Below are 21,341 nucleotides of genomic sequence, written 5' to 3'. Positions count from 1 at the left end.
GTCTACCACTCAGCTCTGTAAAGCACATTTAAAACGTTCTGGCACTATATTTATATATAAAACTGAACTGAATGTGGTAGACCTCAAACCTTCTAAAATATCTCACACTGCCGTGTTTGGTTGTCTACCATACTCAGGGCAGCACCCTCTTGCCTAAGGCCAAGGGTGAACTTTAAATGGAGAGTATGCTACCGCTAAGATAACTACTAGCTACAGGAAAGAAAACCTGTGCTGAGCAGTGAGGACATCAGTGTCTCAGTAGCAGATTACTATTTTTTTGTAAATTAGTCATGAATCTTTCAGATGCATCTGGTGTGGCTTATATAATTTGATGACTCAGTCCCTCAAATACCACTCATGTTTAAATACATATGACCTTTAGCATAAGACCCACATAAATATGGTCATATCATGCTTGCGCTAACATGCTGATGCTGTTAAAGGCTCTTTAAGATGAACCACATGACAACAGTTTTTTTTTAAGTTCATGGTCTTTTTTATTTGAAAATAAAATAAACAAAACAAAATTAAATAAAACAAAGACTAGCATGTACAACTTGGAATGAATGTAAACTGAAACAAAGAATGAACAGTGGAGGACACCTCTTGTGCTGAACACACCCACAGAACAAACTGCAGATACAGTAAACAAGATCTCTGTCCCTCGCCTGGACACCCGTCCACCTGTCCTGCCCCCCCCTCTCTTCCCTGTCCAGCCTTCCGCCCCCCAACCCTCTGTCCCTGTGGCATGAAGTCAACACAGAGGACAGGGAGGCAGTGGCGAGTGGCAACCTTAACCCACACCCCACAGATATTCCATCAACCCCCCCCCCAACCAACCACCACCACCAATGCCAACACCACTACTGCCCAAAGCAAGAGGCACAAAAACATGGCCGTCCAAAAAGAACACAAAGAAAGTAAGGAGTCGGGAAGACAGGGAAAATAACAGAATTTAAAATAAAAGGAGCAGGAGCAAAAAAAAAAAACTAAATTAAAAATAAAACATGCCAAACATTTAAAATGTTTATTTTTTGTATAATTTTTGTTTGTTTTTTTGTCACTTTTTATTATTTTTTTTTCAATCCCACCATACAATAAAAGTCCCATTCCACTGTCCACTGCGAAAATTAAGAGCTTTCTTTTCATATTTATTTTTCCTCTTCATCTTAGGGTTCCTCTCAATATACAAAAAACTGTACCAAACCAACGATACAACAATTCAGTGGAATCAGCACGCTCTGGCTGGAGACCAGGCTCCATGCTCAAGCTGCATGCATGTAGAACAGAAAACAGAGAGAAGAAAGATGGCCAGCCCAAACTTTACCAAGAGCAAATGGAACTTAAGAAGTTCACCAGATGCTGTTTCTCTTCAGTTTTGAAGGTAGATACATAGTAGTACTTTATTTTCTTGTTTATTATTACTGATGCTAAACTGATTTCTTTGGGGACAGGATCACTAAGCACTTCATGCAGATGTTTTTTTTAAACTTATTTTTCTGTGTGGACAGAAGGATATTTTTATTTCAACATTCAATTATTTTCTATACAGAAACATTATGAATAAATGAACATTTTTTTTCCAAGAGGTAAGTAAAACATTTGATTTTTTTTCTTCTAAGAGGGCAGGAAGGGATGGGCAGGCTTCACTTTGCAGTCATCATCTGTACAAATTCTGTTGAGACAGAGGACAGAGAGAGAGAGAGAGAGAGAGAAGAGCAGAGAAATTAATTATGTAATTACACACTGCATCACTAGGCAGTTCTGCCGCCTCCTAAATTGTTAAACACTTTTTTAATTTTTAAACAATATACAACAAAAGTGTAGCATGTGTGCGTAGCCCAGTGTCTGCTTTCCAAGAGGGCGCTCAGTCTGATTTCAGTCAAAGACCCAAGATGACGCAGGGCACAATCCCGTAGTGTTAGAGAATAAATATTTCACAGCACAGAGAAGAGGGGAGGGGGGAAAAAAACCCCAAGGCCATCCCAAGCCCAGACATGGAGGGAGTGCGCCACAGGACATCAGCAAGACGAGCTGAGACGCCATCGCTCTGTCCACCCCAGGAGGAGATTCTCACGCTTCAGCTTCATGCTCTAGAGCCTGCTGTACGGCTTCAGATGGTGCCACCAGCACCACCACTCCCATCATCAGTGTGTGTATCGTGTATTGTAATGTCAGTGGGATGCGAGGCCAGGGATGCCGCTTGGTGCCTGTGCCTTACCTTCATAGTTGACCTGGCCATCACCGTCGATGTCCGCTTCTCTGATCATCTCGTCCACCTCCTCGTCCGTCAGCTTCTCGCCCAGGTTGGTCATGACGTGGCGGAGCTCAGCGGCGCTGATGTAGCCGTTGCCGTCCTGGCGTCAAGAAAAAAAGAGTCATTAAGATATAATCTGTGTTAATCCAACACAGACAGAGTCATTAAGATATGATCTGTATTAATCTAACAGAGACAGTTTAATGCTGATGATTGAGTCTGTCTTTGTTCCTGCGATTCATTACTCATTCACAACAGACTGAAACTATTGAGACAAAACTGGTTTGATCATGATTTTGAGATCACTCATAATGAGTCATAACGGCTAATGATTCAATCATTCTTCATTTATAAAAAACTGGGTCAAATGTTTCAAATTGTTCCAAAACTGGTATTGATCGTGGACTAAAAAACTTTCAGGAAGGAGGGGGCCGTACCTTGTCAAATACCCGGAAGGCCTCACGGATCTCCTCCTCGCTGTCTGTGTCCTTCATTTTCCTGGCCATCATGGTCAGGAACTCTGGGAAATCGATGGTTCCGTTTCCTGAGAGAAGGAAGGCAGAATGGAAAAGGTCAGCCAAATGAAATAAAAAGAACAACACAGTCCAATCCAGATTGCAGAGGCACACACAAACAAGGGATTTACACTTGTACATAAAAAAACATAACTGATGGCAGCGTTCCAGTGTGTGTGTGTGTGTGTGTGTGTGTGTGTGTGTGTGTGTGTGCACAAGTGCAGAAGCTCTATTTGTCCACTGCACTCCCCAACCACAGGGAAAGCCCCAGGTGCTTAGGGGAACATCCACGGCCCATTATGCAAACTCACAGTAAATCACAGAATGAGTTAACTAGACAGGGCTTTCCCCTGCATTCAGTGACGTCTAAAAGCATGTGGTAGCGTGCACACACAGAGGAAAGGGCTTGGAGCAAGGGATTCACAGGAGGGGTCGGGGTGAGGGATCAATAGCCATGTGACCGTGGGTCCAGATTACCGAGGGATCACAATCTCTCACAATCTCCCGGACGAGCCTGCTGAATGACACGTCTGGATAGGCTCAGCGCAGAGAGAGAATGGATATTAAGCAGAGCCACTGTACCCAGCAGGGGAGGGGTGGGCGCTGCTAGCATGGGAGAACGGCTGCATTAGCCGAGCCAACCGAACTACCGAGAGATTGAGAGTGGGTCAAAGGGCAGCTTTAGAGCTTTAAACTCTGGGTGGAGGGCTACTGGACTAGGATTATCCTCCATACACAAAGATGAGTTCTTACTGTGGCACAGGGGCTAAGGCTATCATGGAGGGGTGGGTGCTAATGGAGACCTGTCGGCTAGAGGTTATGATCTGAACCCCTGTAGCTGAAAGTAGGGGAGCAAGCCACCTGAAATGAACGCCATTTAAAAATAAAAGCCACAATAAAAGAGGATCATGTCCTGATGATTTATTGAGAGTTAATCAATGTGTTTCTATACACCTATATAGATATAAACATACAATGTATCCCATACAGTATATCACACCCACATAACTTTTGATGTATAAGGAGGTGGACTGATGTTGGGCAACGAAATAAACGGCTCATATTCTATATTTCTAAAGCTTGGCAACAGGAATCTTCCCCAGAGCGGCATACTGTTGCAAGTGATTAAATAAGCCTGAGTCATTTCCAGGCCATTTCCAATGTCAGCGCTCTAAATCAGCTCTTCTCCACGGCACGCCGGCTCGGTTCAAACGAGTGGATGTGGGTACTGGATGTTCAGAGTGCATTATGTAATCACTTTTATTTTCCATTACTAGGTTTATTGCCGTCTGGCCTAGATTGCGTCAGTGGAAGAGATGGTGTGGAACCACAGGGATTTTTTTTTGTGTGGTCCAGTTGAGGTGGCCTTCATTTTAGAGTGGGGGTGTTCAATATGTAGCAATGTGGGGGTGTTCCATATGTAGCAATTTTGTGGGACCCAAAAAAAGTTCCTTCCACGGACCGGCCAGAGTGTAAAACGGCAAATCCTCTATGTCAAAATGTTTACCCTCCACGTCACAAATCTGGAAATGTCAAATATATCTGACAGGTAGCAACTAGACTTTCAGAAGTTTGACGACTCTTGCTTCCATTTTTGGCCATGATTATAGTTGTGTTTCTCATGACAATCAAATCTAAAGGGATTTGGCCAGCAGCCAGCAGTCATGGAGATATGGCCATGTTTTTTTCTATCTGTATTAATGATACTTTCATTTGCATTTACTCATTTAGAAACTGATTGTAGCTGAAGCACATTAAAGTATAATGTACATTCCCATCAGCATGTGTGTTAGGTATCAAGCCCAATAATGTGTTGGCAGATCCAACTCCTAGCCAACAACGGTGTGCATCATTCACTACTTTCAACACTGACCACTAGTTTAATAACTCACGGCTTTGCCGGCACCATGGGCACAATTGGACTCTAATCACCAAATATGAGTGTGAGCTAACCGTCAGCGTCGACCTCGTTGATCATGTCCTGCAGCTCGGCTTCTGTGGGGTTCTGACCGAGTGACCTCATGACTGTGCCCAGCTCTTTGGTTGTGATGGTGCCATCGCCGTCCTTGTCGAATAAGGAGAAAGCCTCCTTGAACTCTGGGATGAGAGGAGAGAGAGAAGATAGGCAACAGTTACTGAGCTGACCATGAAAGTGTTATCACAGCCCTATGGTAATCGGTGTAATAATCATAGCAGTAATATTAATAGTTGCAGTAGTAGTCATACTAATGACACTTCTTTTTATGAAACTAAACATTTGATGTAAAGTACGCCAAATTTATTATCTGGGCCTTTTCAAAATCCTGCTCAAATTCTCTCTTTTTTCACTACTTTGTTATTTTCTCTCCCGTCCTTTGAGCCTTACACATACTCCAAGATGGAATTATAAAGACCAAAAAGGCAATGTGTTTGAAGTCAAGCGCTTTTACCCCAGACACCAGTGCAGTCCATAATTAATCACGGAGGGGTTTATGAAACACAGCACAAGTATGAATTTACCACTGGCACAAATCATGTCATTATGTAAGAAATCTGGCTAAAACTCATTATGTTTGGGACACCCAAACAAAAAGAAATATTCCACATTCTAAAGGCCAAGTCTGAATTCCATGTGACCTTTAGTCACATTAAAAAATAACACTGATTGAAAAATAAATCTCACTGCATTGGGAGACCCCTGGTTAAGGCACATGGCAAAATAATATGGAATGGTTTGTCTTACCTGCAATTTGCTCTTCCGTTAGTTGATCAGCCTAGAGAGGATAAAGGTAAGGCAGTCAGTTAGGGCCTCAGAAATGTTACTTAGTTGACCAGCCTAGAGAGAATGAAGGAAAAGCAGCTAGTACCACAAAATGTTAAGGCCTAAAATGTTGTGGCTTTGTGCTTGTGGCACATTTGAGTATGATTACGTGCACTGCACGCGATTACACTATTCTCCAGTATTTTATCAGGTTTTTTTTACGTAAACAAAGGCACCCAAAGTTATGTAGGACTCTGTGATGCAACTGCTTAGGAACAAGATCTTGCCAACAGATACCACTGTACATTTGCTATGCCATCACAGAAGGCTGTTATATTAGTCCCAATAATACTGAACTGCAAAGTGTAAAACTAGAGTGCTTTTGTACTTCCACAAAGCCCTTCCCTTGTCAGTTTAGTGACTGAGATCAACACTGCTGACGCTGTCAGTTTAGCCGTGTCATTGACAGCTCAGCAAAATGTTTCAACCAGGAGCGCAACTAAATGTCGCCAGCAAAGAGCGTTTTACAGAAAAACAAGCCAACCAACCAATGGTGTGCTAGTCTAATGAGAGGAAATCCTCATAGAGTAGGGTAGAGTCTAATGGCAGTTGGATGAGAATGGAGCAAATGACCTAATGGACCTAATGGGTGTAGTAACAGCCTTTCTCCATCTCATAATGATTTCTTTCCCTTAGCACTCAGGAAGGGAGTGGCTCGGACTCTGTGATGGTACAGGGGCCCACTGACATGACCAGACAACGCCCGCTTTGGTTGTTTTTTCCACCCTCTGGCCTTGACTTAGTGACTGGCCAGGCCAACACAACGATGCCCAAGTCATAGGCATCATCCCAGGCTGCAGTGCCAGGCCCAACCTGTGCCGGCCTGCCTGCCCACTTGCCCAGCCTCCTGGCCAGCTTCGCTCAGAACGGCGTCACTGAGGCATGGGGAAGCTTCGCACGGAGCGTGGGAGTGCCCTTCCTGCTCAACGGCACAGCGCGGCTGACTTCACTCCGTGCGCCCACACACTTTGCCCAGGCAAGCCCTGCAACGGACTCCTCGTGGCCCAGAACAGAGGAGCTGGAAGGGAGGAGAGGGGAGGGGAGGTGGTAGGGTGGGGCAAGGGCAGTGAGAGGGTGAGGGTGTGTGTGGGGTGGAGGTGGCACTGTGCCAGCACAAAAAAGGCCAGCTGCTCAGAAAACCCTTCTGGCAAGAGCCAAACCCCCACCACCTCGGCACACAGCCATGGGTAACCAGGTCAGTTCTCACTGTACCTGGTGTAGTGCTGTACTACAGTGGAGGGGACTGTAAGAAAGGGTATGGGGGGAGGGTGTTTAAAGAGAGCAAGTCGCATGAGCGCTGAAGACCAGAACACACCCGTAGGGAGTTTAGAGTACAGTTCCAAACACAGATATGCAAAACACCAACTTTGGAGGACATCCTAAGAGATAAAAAAGGGAACACACGCAACTTCACTCCAACAGTGCAAGATATTTAATAAAATGTGTTTTCATTAAAGCTCAAGTTTGGGCATCCAAATCCAAATCTAGGGTTGGGTTATATGATGTCCTGTCATGTGCATAAACCAGACAGTGGGAATTGATGGCTGTTTGTGTTACCCAGGACAGGACCCAAGCAAGTAAATAAATAATGCAACCAGAGTCAGGTGTCACTACAGTTAATAAACACACATCAGCTAATGCAACATCGTAACAGGTAGGGGAGAGGGCCCGAGAGCTTTGTGGTGTAACATTACCTGTATCACAATGATAAAACTGTCTGTTTTGCGTCTACTGTCAGTACAGCCAGTCAAAACAAAGAATGTCAGTACCAAAACTAACACTGAATCAGATTTTGGTTGCAACAGGCCAGAAGTAGCCTATCTATTGGAAATGGGGTCAAGTGAATGTCTTTTTTTTATATCAGGTTATAAATTACCTCGGCATTTATTTTAGGGGTTCTGGTGGCCCAATGAGAAATTATCTTCACCAGATTTCGAAATATTCCCAGCCATTACAAACTAAATGCTGTCATTTTGAGACTGCACACGTTGGAAAATCTGATTTCATGGAGAATAATACACATTTTGTTGTTAATGGAGGCCACATCGCTAGGGCGTTAATTTTAAGTACACATAATGACTTGCCCTACATAAAAGGCAACCTCCAATGAACTGATGTCAATACTTTTAACTGGTGCAATTGAGACATCACCCCTTAATTTGCATACATTGAAAACATGCAAAAGACAACCAAATGAACATGCACCCAATGTATTATCAGCAAAGAGAGTCCCTCATGCGCAATAAGCTCTAGCTCTATTTCCATCGCAAATAATCGATAAGTAGTCTACCTTATTCAATGACCTATCCATTTGATAAAAATAACATAATTCATTTTCGTGTTTTCTGGCAATGTTGTAAAGCGAAACGCACTGTGATAGTTCACCGAAATAGTCGTAGCCTACAGTGCAGTAGCCTACAGTTGGCTATCATTTAACCACGTTCATTGCTTCGCACAAAACAAGTATTTCCGTGGATTTGGGATGGCGAGGGCTTGTTAAAGTATGTGTCAAAGAATGAATGGAGGCGTTAGCCCTGATTTCCAACCCATGTCAAACAACCTACTACTAGGCTGGACACCACTGCCGCGCTTCCCCTCCCCCTCACCCGTGTTTTTAGATCCATCAATTTAATACACTTTCATCGTCTGTTGATCCCCGAAACTGTCAGACCATCGTAGGAATAAAGCTACCTCAATCTCCTCCGGCTGCATCACGGCAACCCGATATTATCTAACGGAAGCCGAATAGCCCGTGCCATAAAAATTGCGCAGTTGTCGCGGATTCCCGCTCCATTTTGACTGCTGCATCGCTGGAGGAGCGCGAGTCTCCTATATTAGAATGTGTATTGTATGTAGGCTGTATTCACAATCTGTATAGCAGTGCAGGCACATCCGCATTCCCTAAACGTTATTAAAACAAGACTGTCTCTGTAAAAACAAATGTCTTCATACAGTGCAACATTGCATAGACACTTTTAAGCTCTGAATATGAAAACAAGGCTGTAGCCAAAATGAGAGAAAAAATGTAAATAGAATACATACCATGTTTTAAGGAGTCAAGCTGAGATAATGCACGAAAACTTGACTATGCGAGGAGCGTCCCCGGGATACAGGTCCTCAAGTTAAAATGTAGGTGTGTAGGCTCAGGCTGACTATACGCGTTTTCGATAGACAGCAGCTCGAGATGTGTATTCCTCCGCCAAACAGGCCCAGCTATCTCACTTCCTCACTGCCCCTCTGCAGAAATGGATCTCGCCTCCTCCTTCTCAACTAATAAAGCAGGGCAGTGATACGTCAGCCGATGAAATTGGCCATCTCTGCCATGAGTCTTTGCAGCAAGTGCTGTCATCCTTTAAAGCGCAGATATCCTACAATTTTCAAACGTGCGCCACAGATAAATCGATAAGGCATAGGCTATCCCACTTTTCTTTATTATGCATATTTGTTCGGTATTTCATGAATCTTTCCTTAGGCCTAATACATTCTACTAAGATACTAATTACACGTTTGGGGTGTATGAGGTTCCTATAGAGGGTTCTCATGTTAGATATGTAAATACCAACTTCATTCAACATTAAGGATCTCTATCCCTAAACTTTTGGGAGTAAATCAAAATATGATAGGCATTCAGTCTGCTTCTGTAGCCTATTTGAAAACGGTTGTTTTATTCTATAACCTAGTCCTAGTGCCACAACAGCCTCATTTCTCCCCTGTAATAATTCATAGACAATTAATTTATGTAGGCTATCTGTACCAACAAAGTAAAAGGTATGGATATTATCATAACATCCCTTCAAAATGACAATATAGGTTTAACTACTCAGGATTAGGCACATAGGCCTATGAGTCAGTCAAGCATGGGTTATATCTCGCCTTAATGACGTTGTCTCCAGTTTTTAGGCTCTTGTAATGGATTCGACTAGACTTCACATGATGCGCTCTCAACTATGTGAAACCCTCAGGTGATTTCACAGCCCAAATATAGGGGACTAGTTTGCTGTGGCGGAAGGATACCTCAGGATTATAAAGCACTTTCCTTGTCGACGCTAGAGAATTTGCGAGACGGATATGTTACGAAGCTTCCGATTGGTTATTGCGGACCTGCAATATTATACAGAATGTGCTGGCAGCCATTATTGGCTATAGTAGAACTGCATTGCGCCAGGCTATGGTGCTTGCTTAAAAGCTCAATCCATAAAAATAAGAATATTGTAGATTGCACCAACTTCCTCCAAAACACAGGCCTCCTACACCAAAAATATTGGCCCAGCGTTTCTGTGATATCGCCCCTTAACTTCTCTTGCATCATTTCACCTGAACACGTTTGCGAATCACTGTCGCGGTTCCAGGCGTGCAAACAGTTGCCAGTGATTGGCGCGCTGTGCAAATTAATGAATGCATTTCACAGCATGTTGCAATGCACGTAAACCTGTACAGGTCTATTTTTTTTATTGTTTAATATATGTGTTATGTCATCTGTGCAGGCTACAAATGATCAGATATTTGTAAGAATTAACTTCATATCCTACCGTGTCCGCAATGTAAAACTTTGCTTCTAGACCCACAATGTGAAATGGTGCCTCTACTGTCTATTTTGCAAAACTGCATACGTAACAATCTCAGTCATTTCGAGTTAAACCAGTCTACAATGAAACATTGTGTCAACTGTTTATAACTTATATAGGCTATGCGTAATTTGTAGGTGCAGGATATGTCTTATACGATTTTGTAAACCTAATAATTCTATTGTCGAATTATTATCTGCCGCACCACCTCATGTGAAATGAAAGTGAAAGTCAGGGGGACGGGTTTGTCTCGGAATTGTTGTTTAGTGAACGAAAGGTAGCCCTATCTGTTTGTTTTTGTGTCCCTTTTTGCGAGAGCTCACAACAAAGGTAAGGTAGTTTTGTATTAAATGTTAGCTTAAGGTAGCCTTTAGTGCCCTGTAATCAAAGCTCACTGAACGCTGACTTGTTACCAAAGCCTAGATGTTTCTGCTATCGAGAACACTTTTGGTGACGTGAGCCATTTATATTTGAAAATGCTTTATCGTTTGAGCAGAATAGCCTATTCCAGACCAGTTAGTCAGGGCAGTGATGTCATGTTAACTGAAAACAATAGGACTTCGTTCGTCTTGTTTTACATGTTGGCCTACACGCTATGGTCGAGTGATAGGCCCTAAATAGGCTCTAAAGCACTCTCATGCAACCCACACCTGTAGTCACCGTATAGCTTTGAACTGTTAATGAATTCATAGCCTAAAGCCTAGTACGCATATTCTTTCACACAAACATACGGGTATTTATGGGCGTTTTTGCGAGGTAACCAGGTACGCCATGTTTTTGGAGATGCAAACAAACGCTGCATTGCCATTGAGATCACATAGTAGGCCTAAGGAGCTGGCTCAAGGGTTATAAATGTATTTTTTTCGTGTTTATTGTATAATGAAAGCACAGCTTTTATAGCCATCCATGCGTCTTTCCTTCTGGCTCTTTGGCTATGAATTTGGTAACTAGAGGACTATTTGAAATCTTCAGAACAAGCAGGTGGAGGTGTCAAATGTTGAGTTTCTCCAGTCTAGATTTTTTTGACGTTAATCACTCACTCCTATGATGTATTGCTATTGTCTATCCAAAGTAAAATAGGCTACCTGTTTCGAAGTTAACTGACGGTCAAATCAACCAAAACTCCGATTGTTTGCACCTCCAGTGGTGTGTGAAGTAGGTCTGTGACGCGAGTTTGTGAAAGAATTGTTCATTATGATTTGTAACCTATATTACGGAAAGTAAATAGAAGTTATGGAATACATATAGCATGGGTTTTCAGCAAATGTATTAAAGACATTCTGAAAAATACAGCATTCAGGAATTTCAGGAATAACATGTCACAATATGTCACCAAAATGAAAAACAAAAATAATAATTTTGAACCTGACTTTATCCAATGTTAGGATTTCTGTACTTGAATATTATATTTAATTAGCTAATGGCTCATTTACATATGTATACATAATATTTCAGAAAACATCCAATACAAAAAATATATTGACATTATGTAAATAATCAGCTGTGGAAGTTTTGTGGGGATATCTATAAGTTAAGATTTTTATCATATTCACCTGTAAATATATACCTGCATAAGCGTAGTACATAAACAGGGTGATAACACACAAAAAGCTACTATGCAATGCTATCACTTTTTTCTAACTCTAGGGTGGTATACAGTACCTTGCCAAAAATCACCATGAGACTTATTCCCCTCAGATGGTACTGACCAACCCCTCTGGCTCAGTACCTAAGGACTAATGATGGTTGTTGACATAGGTCCACAAAGCATAACTTGTTTTTGTAGGATCAAGGATGGTGAAAGTACACGAGGTCACCATTGGAAACACACTGAATTGTGAAAAAGACTTCAAGACATGTCTCAGACTGAAGCTCCGATCTTGGACTGGAACAACCAACTCGGACTGTGATGTCATCCTTGCCTACTGTCCGATTGTCTCACGATTTGGGACTGACATCGAGGCTGCACTTGGGAAAATTCCTGGTAGGTAACTAATTGAAAAAATTAATGATCCTTTATCAACACAGTTTAGACAGTAGTACATGCATGATATTATTATTACAATGTGCACTACCGTTCAAAAGTTTGGGGTCACCCAGACAATTTCATGTTTTCCATGAAAACTCACACTTTTATTCATCAAATGAGTTGCCAAGTTAATAGAAAATATATTGAAGAGATTGACAAGCTTAGAAATAATGATTTTTATTTGAAATAATAATTTTGATCCTTCAAACTTTCGCCAACTTTTCGTCAAAGAATTCTCCATTTGCAGCAATTGCAGCCTGGTAGACCTTTGGCATTCTAGATGTCAGTCTGAACAATTTCACCCTATGCTTCATGAAGCACCTCCCACAAGTTGGATTGGCTTGATGGGCGCTTCTTGCGTACCATACGGTCAAGCTGCTCCCACAACAGCTCAATATGGTTGAGATCTGATGACTGCGCTGGCCACTCCATTACAGACAGAATACCAGCTGACTGCTTCTTCCCTAAATAGTTCTTGCATAGTTTGAAGGTGTGTTTTGGGTCATTGTCCTGTTGTAGGAGGAAATTGGCTCCAATCAAGTGCTGTCCACAGGGTATGGCATGGCGTTGCAAAATGGAGTGATAGCCTTCCTTATTCAAAAACCCTTTTACCTACAAATACTTTACCAGCACCAAAGCAGCCCCAGACCATCACATTACCTCCACCATGCTCGACAGATGGTGTCAGGCACCCGTCCAGCATCTTTTCATTTGTTCTGCATCGCACAAATGTTTTTCCAAATGTTTAATCCAAACACCTCAAACTTAGATTTGTCTGTCTATAACACTTTTTCACTTCATTGTCGGTGCCGTTTAAGTAGTATACTATAGACTATACTACTTAAACGGCACCGAAAATCTAAATATCCAGTAGAAACTAGATGGCAGAAGTGTGTAGGCCAAAAATTTGCCCAGCAGCTTTTTCTACTTTGTCACCTACAGAGTTTGACAGGTACGATCTTTCAAAACGCCATGTTATTTCCCATAGACATTTGACGACCGAAGGTTGGATGGATACAGAAGTTAGGAGGCGGGACTTATTCTGGAGAGGTCTATGGGGGACGAGATACTGAAACGTTCAAAGCAATTATGCCGGAATTGTTTCAAGGCAAACACTGAAGTGTAACATTCGAGTTATGCTCGCATAGTAGCCTATGTGTTTTCTGTCGGCTACGTGTCCAGCTACTGTAGGCCTATAAATGAACAGAATATCAAACCGTTTTCAGTAGCCTACCACTTTTGCAGATATCACACAGGTAGCCTACCCCTTACATGTTTGTACAATGTTGCATAATCCAACATAAGGAAGCAGTTAAGAAACTTCTAACTCCCTGTCTTAAACCACCATGATAGCAGCTTCAAACAAGCGGCAGCAGCCATCGTTGATGTGCTTTTTTAAAAAAAAAAAACGGCTTCTTCAACAGGGTGCGCTATCGTCATCATGTAAAGCCCACCTCAAGGGTCCTGATTGGTGCCTAGATCTAGGAAAATTGGAAATGGGCTAGAATGGGTTCTTGGCTAGACGGACTTTCAGAGCGAATCTCAAATTTGCCAGAAGTACGTCTGGGTTTTTCCCAGGCTATGTCTAGACTGTATCTCTAATTAATTTAATGTTATCTTCATTGAAAAAAACAGTGCTTTTCTTTCAAAAATAAGGACATTTCTAAGTGACCCCACGCTTTTGAATGGTAGTATACATATTTTTTTTGCCTACAGTAAATGTGCAGAGATGATCAATACAGTGGATCATCACCTCAGCATCTCTGAAGTTGTTGTCTTCATCTCATTTCTTTCACAGGAGGTAAGCCTACTGTCCTAGTGGTGCTCCATCACACGTTTGATCAAGATTTCATCGTGCCAGACACAAGAAGATTTGTAAACAGGCATGACATGATCACAGTGAATTGCCTTTTTCACGAGTCCCAAGGACTGATGAGAGGCCAACTTCTTGACAGAGCTTTAGAAGATACTTTACGTTTCCTCAGAAAGTATGACTATCCTCCTCATCAAGATGAAGATAATGTTGCAAAGGTGCCTGGTTCTCAGTCCGAGCCATGGGTTACGCCATGGCTCATTGGTGTTTTTACTGTCATTGTCTTATTTTATTACAAAGACAATATAAAAAAGGTGATTGTACCGCGATTGTTCCCCTTCTCTACGAGATAAGGATTGCTTGAATGGAATTATTTGCTTGAATTACTTGAATGTAAGACTTGTTTTACCTTCATTGATGCCAAGTTGTATGAGATTAAAACAGTTGACAATGCCAGTGGTGGTAGCCTATTAATATTTAAATCAGAAGCTGACAAGGTTTCCTCAGCATTTTTGTTCAAGATGCATGCAATGTTATTTTATTTCAGTGTTTAGTACTGTGGCTGACAGGGCCAAATGGGCTGCATATTAAGAAAACACATGCAAATCGACAAAACAAATGCAAATAGACAAGCAACTTAAGGAAACATCTTGACAACACATGTGCAGCATTTAGAAAATACAAAGAAAATTCAGACACCAACAGAAGTGTTTCCAGAGGATACTTAAAAGTTATGAACATGTCTGGACACGTTAAGGGTTCGCTATTTGCATGTCCTCTGTCCTCGGTCCTTTAGCTTGTGCCATGGAAATTGTTCAAAGCTCAACGTCTTGAGGATGTCTCATTTGTCTAATTATACCAGAGGAGGCGAGGAGAAATGGACAATATGTGATGAAGCCTACGTGGAAGTGTTTTCAGTTGGAATGATGCTGCGTTCCAGTGCCCATCCAAAGCAATGGGATCATGGGACGTCCTACCTGAAGTATACTAGCTCCTACTTCAAAGCGTTCCAAGCAATTGAAGTGGAATGTTAACAGAAAACATGGACGACCGCCGAGCTAAGGCTGATACTCAGCCGTACAGTATATGTAAAACGCTGCATTTCGCTATAAGATATCTGGGTATATTTTTACCGTGTATATATACCGGTTATATATATATATATATATATATATATATATCGGACTTGTGACCGGAGGGTTGCCGGTTCGAACCCTGACCAGTAGGCACGGCTGAAGTGCCCTTGAGCAAGGCACCTAACCCTCCCCGAGCGCCGCTGTTGTTGCAGGCAGCTCACTGCGCCGGGATTAGTGTGTGCTTCATTTCACTGTGAGTGTGTTTCACTAATTCACGGATTGGGATAAATGCAGACCAAATGCCTAGATAAGAAAATATATATATATAAAAAAAAATAATAACAAGAAATATTTTTATATGCTGTAATTATCATGAACTCCTATCCCAACTTTTAAAAAAAAGTTGATGCCTGTTTTGTTCATGCATCGTACTGTATATATATGATAAATAAGAATTAATTCATGTAAGTATAAGTATATATACTCTTTTGATCCCGTGAGGGAAATTTGGTCTCTGCATTTATCCCAATCCGTGAATTAGTGAAACACACTGCACACAGTGAACACACAGTGAGGTGAAGCACACACTAATCCCGGCGCAGTGAGCTGCCTGCAACAACAGCGGCGCTCGGGGAGCAGTGAGGGGTTAGGTGCCTTGCTCAAGGGCACTTCAGCCGGGGCCTACCGGTCGGGGTTCGAACCGGCAACCCTCCGGTTACAAGTCCGAAGCGCTAACCAGTAGGCCACGACTGCCCCAAATGCCTCATGTGATCTCATTAGCCGGGTCAAAAACGGGGAATACTCCATGTTCAAATTATATTTTAAGTCAATATTCTCTGCGATTTCTGTGTAACAATGGTCTGTTTAGTCTAGCATAACAGGCCTGGTAGTCCTGTGTCTGTGTCTCCCGCTCATGCGGCGTGTGATGAGAATTGCATCATCAATGTTGCATGTGGGGGGTGTTGTGTCTCTCCCTGACCGCATGTCAATAATGCACGTCTTCGACCCGTGCAAATGTGCACGGAGGACCATACCACCTCCTTAACGGTACGTGTCCATTATTGCGGCGCGTAGACACTTGCAGACGCCTAGCCCTCCCCTGTCGCCGCTTGTGGGCGTGTATAGGCTAAAGTGTATGGTGTAACATTTTATTTTATCTAATTACTTGTACACAATGCCAGCTAATGTAGGCTAAAGTGGGCGTAGCCTACTTAAGACGTAATACTGTTAACTTCTTTTATTGAAACACTCACAAATATCACTGACATGTTCCTCTAAAGCACCTTCTGTCTTGGATCAAGTTGCCAACAAGGTCTTTTCGATAGGGTGCAGTGGCGAACTTCTTCTAAACTTAATGGCTTCGCCACTATATAGCTTAATATATTTTCATGAAACAAACACGATTATCAGGCGGAACAAATATTTCTGGCAGGCTACTGTTCCGAACCGGAAGACTAGATCAAAGGAGAGAACTTGTTTACCAAAGATGTACTTTCATTGGCCAACCGCTCTCATTTGCGTAAAGTTCATCAGAGCCAGACAATAGGCGAGTTCGACTTGCGGCAGATCTGTGCAGATCTGACTTGATGTGATGCATGCTGGGTTGAACACAATGCATACTGGTATGGACGCAATGCATACTGGCAGAGCCCGTCTACGGAGAGCCTCCCCACTCTCTATTAATCCCATACAAACCGAATTTGGCTGCAGTTCAACAGAGTTCACCTAGATGGCGATCGCGGGCGAGTCCAAAATACATGGGGTCCTATAGAGCTACATGGCTACATTTATTGTTTTCACCTATTTAACAACTGAAACCCTCAGATTTTATTTTATTTTTCGCAAAATGGATATGGATTATCAATCAAAAGTGAAATAATCCGGGAGTCATGTCCTTTCGTTTTCTTACAGGTTGGGTCGTTGTTGCCCATAACACGCTAGCATTGATGCTATGCTATGCTATGATGATGCTAATAAATGACGTCATTGACACGTTTGAAAGGCTTTTTAGAACAATTAAGTGACTTTAAAAAATATAATACTCAACCAAGTGTATTGTCTTTGTCTCCCCTTTCGAATACAATATTCAAATTACTTGAAAAAAAATTATATCCCGAGAAAAGTGGATTTTGAGGGGTACAGCTCCATAGACCTCCATTCATTCTGGACTCGCCCGTGAGCGCCCCTAGATGCAGTACCACACCGGAAGAGTTCCGAGAGTGAAGGTTCTCCCCTTATTAGACATTCATTGATACTGGTTAGAAATTAGGCGAGTTCGACTTGCGGCAGATCTGTGCAGATCTGACTTGATGTGATGCATGCTGGGTTGAACACAATGCATACTGGGATGGACGCAATGCATACTGGTTAGAAATTCTGTCCTGACTTCTGTCAGCCGGGGAGGGACTTACCACCGTGACACCATGTCACATGGCCTTAAAATATCGCGGGAGTCTTAGCCTGCAGACAGATCTTGCAGTTGCCTTCCACGAGCTGCACGAGCTGAAACACGCCCTCATGACGTCAGTTCAAAGTAGAGGTCTGCACTGCCGCGGGAGTCCCGCGGGACCTGCGGGTCGCGACGCAATACAGTTCGGCGCGGGACAAATTTCAAAAGCTCTTTGCGGGAGTGGGCGGGATGATAGAGGTGCACTCGCGGGTGCGGGAGGGCAGGCGGGATACCTGCACTCCCGCAAATTAAATATGAGTGTAAAATAAGATATAGGGGCCTACAAATAGTTAACTAATTAACTTGTGATGGAGATTCTGTTTGGTGAGCAATAAAAACGTTTTAAGCAGCCTAAACTTGCGGATGTTGTCGTTTGGGGTCATCTCGCTCACATGTGTGTAGACCTTTCAAGTGTTCCGTGTTCGAAAGCTTTCAATAGACAGCATGGCAGATGAACAGAGTACATCTAGCGCTTCAGATGTAGGCCTAAGTGCTTCCGATGTAAGTACTGCTCTGAAGAAAGGTACATTTACAACAAAAAAATCACGAAACTTGAAATCAGACATTTGGCAGTCTTTTTCGATTGTGCACGATGGCGAGGGGAATCAACTACCTTTCGCCTGTTGTGATAAATGCCAAAAGGTGTTAACATACAACGGACACAAATCAGGAACATCAGGCCTGAAGCGTCATGTATGTATAGTCTTGAAAGGACAAAGACTGTTGGAGTTCAGGGGAAACACTGCGAAAGTGTCAAATGCGCTAAAGGCGAACACAATAGACAAATGTGTGGACTTCGTTTCTGCTGACTTCCGTCCATATGACAGCATTGCTGGTGAGGGATTCATTCAATTGACACAGCACTTGGTTGACACGGCAGCCACAATAGGCAAATATGATGTGAGAGAGATTCTGCCCCATCCAACAACTGTGTCACGCCATGTAGATGATAGGGCACAGAGATTTAGAAGAGCTACTGTCGATAACATAACTGAGACAATTGTGAAATATGGATGTGCTGTGACAACTGATATTTGGACAGAAACATATCGCAAAACCTCTTTCTTGTCAGCCACTATACATTACATCGATTCAGACTACGTCTTACAGTCTAGAGTGCTATTTTCTGCCCCATTTGAAGAAGGCACTTCAAAGACAGGTGAAAATATTCGGGCTTTACTATTTCAGAACTTAAGAGTCTTTGGAATTGATTGTTCGCTTTTGGGGAAGAAAATTGTCTTTGTTACGGATAGAGGAGCTAACATGGTGGCCTCCCTACGTGGATTTACAAGGCTGAACTGTAGTGCCCATGTACTGAATTCAGTTCTCTCACATGCTCTCTCGCCTGCTGTGATGGACCAAGTCCCCGAAGCGGCCCAGCTTATCACTAACGTGAAGAAACTGGTCAGCTATTTTAAACATTCTGGCCTACAAGTCAAGCTGGGGAAGTCTCTCAAACAGTCAGTGGAGACACGATGGAATTCGATTGTGGACATGTTGGATTCTGTCTCAGAGCAGTATGATGACGTGACAACAATATTGCTGGATAATAACCAATATGACAAAGTAGGCTGCATCAATAAACACACTCTTGGATCACTGGTGGCGTTTCTCAAACCCTTCAAAGACGTAACGAATGACCTGGAGTCGGACAATACGACATTAGGTGCGGCGCTTGTTCTGCCTTGGTCCGTGAAGTTAAGAGAGCATTGCGAAGTGGCCAAGGCTGACCCCCTACTCAATGTTATCGCATCTGCTAGCATACAACGCCTAGACGAACTGTTGTCACCAAGTAGCCTTGCCCCAAATGGAATTAACATGCTCTATAAAGTAGCAACATTCTTGACTCCCAAACTGCGTCAACTTAAGATGATTGATGAAAATGAAAGAAAATGTGTGACTGAAGCTGTGAAAGAGATGATTGAGGACTTGGGGTTTGATGTCCAAGCTGAGGAAAATTCGGAGCCACCTCCAGCTAAAAAGGTGACTTTTCGTGATTTCGGAGAATGGGAAGATGTAGGTGCTACGGGTTCTGACTCGCATGTGTCTTTAGATTCAGAGATAGCGGACTATTTGAAAGTCAAACTGGATGGATCCGAATCACACCAAACCGATATCCTCCCGTGGTGGAAGAAACATCACTATGAATTCCCCACACTTTCCAAACTGGCACGCTATGTACTATGTGTCCCAGCCTCCAGCGCACCGTCCGAACGGGCTTTCAGCATTTGTGGTCGCATACTGGAGCAGAGACGCAGTATGCTGAAGCCTTCATCAGTAAACAACCTGCTTTTCCTTCATGGTTATTCAAAGAATCCGATAGTCTAAGCAGCAGCTGTTTCTTTGACATTTTCTGGGACGTTTTCATTTAGACCTGCTGAGTTTTTTCCCCTTTAAAAAAAAAAAAAAAGGTATGGGTATTTTCACTTGCACTGAGGCTCGAAGCCCTAATTGTTTTTTAGTGTCAATGTTTTATGAATGTTCATGGCTAACCTATGTGACCAGAGATAGCCTAATCGAATACATTTTTGTTTTTGGTTACTATTAGCCATACTAGGCCTATTGTGCATATTATTATGCTGTTCGTAATATGGTACTGTTTTGTGTTTTGTAATCACATTTCAAATGTTTGAATGGCCTATTCTCTTTACGCTAGATAAGAATGATACATTTTATATTCCTAGGCCATAGGGCTGTTTTTATGTTAAACGATAATTAAGCCTATATTCGAATTTGGGCCAACAAATGTTTGTCTTTGGTGGTGTCTACTAAGGCCTAGGCCTATTTTTTGTTGTGTGTGGTTGAACACTTGCAGGCTTACTAATAAATATGTTACCATGTATTGGTAAGAAATTATGTGCGCGCGCGTTTTTTCCAGGCCAATGGGATAGACATCTCGTGAGACAGAAAGTGAACTTTCATCCCGCCTGCCGTCTTACGGGCATTCGCGGACGGGAGTGGGGCATAATATCACAGATGCGGGCAGGAGTATGATTAAAAATTACAATAATTTGCAGGAGCGGGACTGGATATTGCGGGAGCGGGACTAAAATGTCCCGCGCAGACCTCTACTGCATATCTTGCGGGCGGGAGCGGGACCTTATGGTACAGATGCGGGCGGGAGCGGGACAAAAAATGGTACATTATTGCGGGAGCGGGCGGGAGCGGGACACCATGTTGCGGGAGCGGGACTGAAGAATCTGTCCCGCGCAGACCTCTAGTTCAAAGACGTGATAGGGCCATTTGGGAGGAATGTCCTCATGACGATTATGACTGAGGCTCATGCTGCTTCCTTATTAAGGATTTTGAGGGGTACAGCTCCATAGACCTCCATTCATTCTGGACTCGCCCGTGAGCGCCCCTAGATGCAGTACCACACCGGAAGAGTTCCGAGAGTGAAGGTTCTCCCCTTATTAGACATTAGGGGAGTTCGACTTGCGGCAGATCTGTGCAGATCTGACTTGATGTGATGCATGCTGGGTTGAACACAATGCATACTGGGATGGACGCAATGCATACTGGTTAGAAATTCTGTCCGACTTCTGTCAGCCAGGGAGGGACTTACCACCGTGACACCATGTCACATGGCCTTAAAATATCGCGGGAGTCATACCTAGCGTTCATGGGCTTCGTAAAAACCTTTCTCCGAGTGAAAACATCATCATTCCGCGTCATTCACGTCACTTAACGTGTGAGTCAGAGGTCGGAAACTGGGGCTAGATTTTGCTAACAGAGTTGCCCAGTTAGGGGCTCGTCATCACTTTTGTCGTCACGTTGTAGTTCGTTTGTAGTCCATGTGGCCTTGCATGTCCAACAGTTTGAATGTGAACTTGGGAA

The 21,341-nt window shown here is 43.0% G+C and overlaps 1 protein-coding gene and 1 long non-coding RNA gene across 2 annotated transcripts; one reads left to right on the top strand and one right to left on the bottom strand.

The window, feature by feature from the left end:
• Positions 1–472: 472 nt before the first annotated feature.
• Positions 473–8,815, bottom strand: calm1b (calmodulin 1b). Its single transcript, XM_076271701.1, has 6 exons — positions 8,615–8,815; positions 5,495–5,525; positions 4,726–4,869; positions 2,695–2,801; positions 2,222–2,357; positions 473–1,675 (listed from the first exon to the last, which is right to left on the bottom strand). Exons 1-6 carry the CDS (start codon positions 8,615–8,617, stop codon positions 1,647–1,649), a joined length of 450 nt encoding a protein of 149 aa, XP_076127816.1. The 5' UTR covers positions 8,618–8,815; the 3' UTR covers positions 473–1,646.
• A 1,434-nt stretch (positions 8,816–10,249) lies between these two features.
• LOC143109141 (uncharacterized) lies at positions 10,250–14,435 on the top strand. The gene is made up of 3 exons (XR_012983827.1): positions 10,250–10,467; positions 11,924–12,121; positions 13,965–14,435. It is a non-coding gene; the product is annotated as an uncharacterized LOC143109141 (long non-coding RNA).
• The last annotated feature ends 6,906 nt before the right edge of the window (positions 14,436–21,341 follow it).

Source organism: Alosa pseudoharengus, unplaced genomic scaffold, assembly GCF_046254945.1.
Source record: "Alosa pseudoharengus isolate Yale_2024_CS ecotype anadromous, Long Island Sound unplaced genomic scaffold, YU_APseudo_1.1 YU_APseudo_1.1_scf_7, whole genome shotgun sequence".
In the NCBI taxonomy this organism is placed as follows: domain Eukaryota; kingdom Metazoa; phylum Chordata; class Actinopteri; order Clupeiformes; family Clupeidae; genus Alosa; species Alosa pseudoharengus.
Note: the sequence above shows the minus strand (reverse complement) of the source record. Positions and strands in the feature narration are given on the sequence as shown.

Excerpts from the sequence above, each read along its gene's own strand:
- calm1b (XM_076271701.1), bottom strand. Across the intron at positions 4,870-5,494 it reads AACGGAAGAGCAAATTGCAG|AGTTCAAGGAGGCTTTCTCC; the intron begins GTAAGACAAACC and ends CTCTCATCCCAG. Across the intron at positions 2,802-4,725 it reads CAACGAGGTCGACGCTGACG|GAAACGGAACCATCGATTTC; the intron begins GTTAGCTCACAC and ends TCCTTCTCTCAG.